Source organism: Etheostoma spectabile, chromosome 19 (genome assembly GCF_008692095.1).
Source record: "Etheostoma spectabile isolate EspeVRDwgs_2016 chromosome 19, UIUC_Espe_1.0, whole genome shotgun sequence".
NCBI classification, from domain to species: Eukaryota; Metazoa; Chordata; class Actinopteri; order Perciformes; family Percidae; genus Etheostoma; species Etheostoma spectabile.
Genome location: NC_045751.1, coordinates 3055481 through 3058710, shown reverse-complemented (window position 1 = coordinate 3058710; position 3230 = coordinate 3055481). Strand labels below are relative to the sequence as shown.

The window sequence follows — 3230 nt, the reverse complement described above, 5'->3', positions numbered from 1 at the left end:
ACACACACACACACACACACACACTCCCTCTCTCTCTCTCTCTGTGTTAAAGTGTAAGGATGAACTGGATAGTAGTTTGGTCAGAGAATCATATCTCAAGCTAATTAGAGGGCTAGAGGGCTATCCATCTAGTTGGAGCAGGGGAGAAAAATCTCAGCACCCGGGGAAGATCAAGCAATGGTACTTTGTGTAGAGACTAAATAAGGTTTGCAGTGCTTTATATGTAAAATGCCTACCTGTAAAAGGAAATGGAGAGAAAAGTTTTTCAAAGGACAAGAAATGACATAATTTTGAAGGACCAACTCAAAGACAAGCAATTTTAACGGGTTTATTGGCACTCCTTGTTAGCAAAAGCAAGGTCTACCAAGTGTCTGCAGATGAAAGCAGTCGTTACTTCTGTTAGGTGTATTATTGACAGCCAATACTGCCAATTTGTTAAATAAAACACAAAAGACTATTCGCCTTGATACCGCATTGTTGGAATTGACAAATAAGAAAACCAGACCCGATTGAAATTCTGGGAAGACCCGCACAGCAATTAAGATCCAAGATTTTGTATGTCTTTGTCTGCAGAAAGGACAGCTTGAGCACAAATGATATTGGAACCGGCATAAAGGTCACGCAAAAAGGCTAAACTGAAAGTTGAGCAATGGTGTAATAAAATCCCCAACTTCCTTCTTTTTAGTTACATAAAAGTAGAGACTACTAGATAGACACAGGTTTGTGTCAAAACATGGTAGAACAAATGGGTACCAATGCGTAGTAGCAGTATTAATATTTAAAACAATTCCTAAATGAATTTGAGTTTAAATTTCACAGTACCTCTAATTTCATCTGGCAGACACACCTCATTATCAGGAGAATTATGCAGGGACAATGAAGGCAAAGCTCTCACAGGTATTGTTGACACTGGGAGTGAATTCCCTTGCTTTGATAACAACCAGCACCAAATCAAATCAGACTTGTGCCTGTTTGGATATAAATGGAAATTTGGATTGCCAAAGGGTGATTATAGTGGCAAAAAACATAACATTAAATTAAACTCAAACTACAGTCAGCCCTCATGATAACGGCAGTGGAAGATATTAAAAACCATGTCAGACTTACCACAACAACCTTGGCCTGAAAACCCATGACGTCGCTCCAGGCGTAGCAGAGGATGTGCGGCAGGTAGAGGACAAAGTAGATGAGTCCCCCGCACGCCGCTGCTAAATTGGCCTTAGAGAAGAAGACGCTAATGAGGAAGCACTGACTGATGGTGGCTAGGCAGAACACCAGCAGGAAGACAAAGATTACTGATGGGTCGCTGTATTGTAGCACCTTGCCATACTGTGTCAGAAGAACAAATAAAAGACATGAGAAAAACAGAAATGTGGATTTGATGTTGAAAATGTGAGTTTTGGTAGAGGAGGTTATCTTGCAGATTATTTATCAGGAAAACAGAGATTCAGAAAGCATGATTATTATAGCGGATTTTTATACAACACAGTAGCCAGACTCAAAGAGTTTTGAAAGGGTTAAATTATCTGGTGTATCAATATTTCTGAGACAACTGAACCTTTTCCAGTTGACTGATATTCTATTACACATCTGAAAGTCGTTAAATATGTCACTCTTTTACTGCCAGTTTGAAGGAGGACCCTTCTCTAATTTTAGTGATATACTTGTGAATCTATCCATTACACCATGATGTCTTCTCTGAGCCAAATTCAAAGAGGCACTTGAACTGTTAGGATAACGGTGCTATTGTAATGGATGAAATTATGATTAAAAACCTTATTTAGGACTGTTACATGAAGCTGTATGAATGTTCATTAGAGAAACTCTTCCAAATGCGCACAGACTAAATGAACTATCAAGTACAACTGTGCTAGCATCAAGTACAATTATCTGATTCTAGTGCTTTGCTTTCTCCTCAGATTACCATTTTCATTTTTTTAAACAAAGGTCTCATTACTCCATAAAACTTGATAGCCCAAACTCTCCAAAAGTAGTGCAGGGTCCTCCTTGAATCATTGTTAAATCATTTTTTAAATCACCTTCAGTATAAGGGCAAGGAGGAGGGCGCTGACGGCCAGCGGCAGCACACTTGATACTGCCCAGCTCAGCCAATAGATGGAACTTCTCAGGCCCATGATCCTCACTGTCTCCTTAAGCCTCGCCTCTTTCTCTGCGACGATGCCCTTAACGATCATTGCCACTGAGTAGATCCAGGCTAAAGTCATGTATAAGGGGAGGGAGCGGGCCAGAGACCGGAGGAACCTGAAAGGTGGAGGAGCCCAGACCAGACAAGACAATAACCCCCCATACATCTGGTAGTAACATACAATTTGTATCTGGATAGTGACATCTGATTGCAGACCTTTACATTTATGGCGATAGCGACACCGTCCCGCTGACGGGACCGTTTTCTCTACTTAAGAGAAAACGTTTTCTCCACTCATACGATTTCATAAATTGAAAGCATTTTATCTTCATAAACACGCTCATGCGGCACAGCATTTGAAAGCTTAAAGTCTCACGATTTGATTAAGCCCACAAACAAAGTATAAGATGACTTAGTTATATTTGTAATCCTGTTATGAAGTAAAGAAATACAGAAAGATTCTTCACCGCTAGTGTCTAAAGTCGAGTTTGCATCCATACTTTTTTTCTCGTGTCTTTTCTTTTTCCTACATTGCCAACAATCCAAGGAATTAAAATATCCAAGGCATTTTATCCAAATTGAGCTGGTCACCTTACAATCTTGTAGTTTCTGGCAGAGTTTCAACAGAAAGAAAGCTAAACAATTTATCATTGGTGGGTTTTGATCACTTCTCTCTTCTCCCCGGGTCTGGTACACAGTTACTGAGCACACCGCTGGATTCTCTGACGTCTAAGTATTCGATTGACAGGTGATATAAGCCAATCCCTTTACTGTAACCCGAGATGGCCCTAAAAGTAGCCAATTATGTTGCAGAGTTCAGGGAGGACCAACGTGGGAAAGATTGACATCGATTCCTTCCAGTTAAAACTAGATGTTACGAAACCGACCAACCTGTTTAGCCAATAAGAAGACGAGTTGATTGATACCAAACTTGACCAGAATATTTTAACCCTGTGATGGCTGCAGCTGTGTCAAAGCAAAAATAGGGCCTTCTTATTGCGTTTTACCATTCATCAATTTATATGTATTTATTTCTATAAATGTATGTAAATAGTTATTTCAAGTATGTGTGTGATTGATGTGG

General features: G+C 39.8%; 1 protein-coding gene across 7 annotated transcripts in view; it reads right to left on the bottom strand.

The window, feature by feature from the left end:
- Positions 1-3230, bottom strand: part of LOC116707246 (phospholipid-transporting ATPase ABCA1) — a 198336-nt gene that overhangs the window by 93568 nt on the left and 101538 nt on the right. For 5 of the 7 annotated variants that reach the window (XM_032544513.1, XM_032544514.1, XM_032544512.1 and 2 more), the window contains 2 exons: positions 2040-2262; positions 1108-1329 (listed from right to left, as the gene is read on the bottom strand). In XM_032544513.1, the coding sequence (XP_032400404.1) occupies positions 1108-1329; positions 2040-2262 (445 nt within the window). The remainder of the gene's footprint in view (positions 1-1107; positions 1330-2039; positions 2263-3230) is intronic. The other 2 variants (XM_032544515.1, XM_032544517.1) reach the window with 1 other exon arrangement.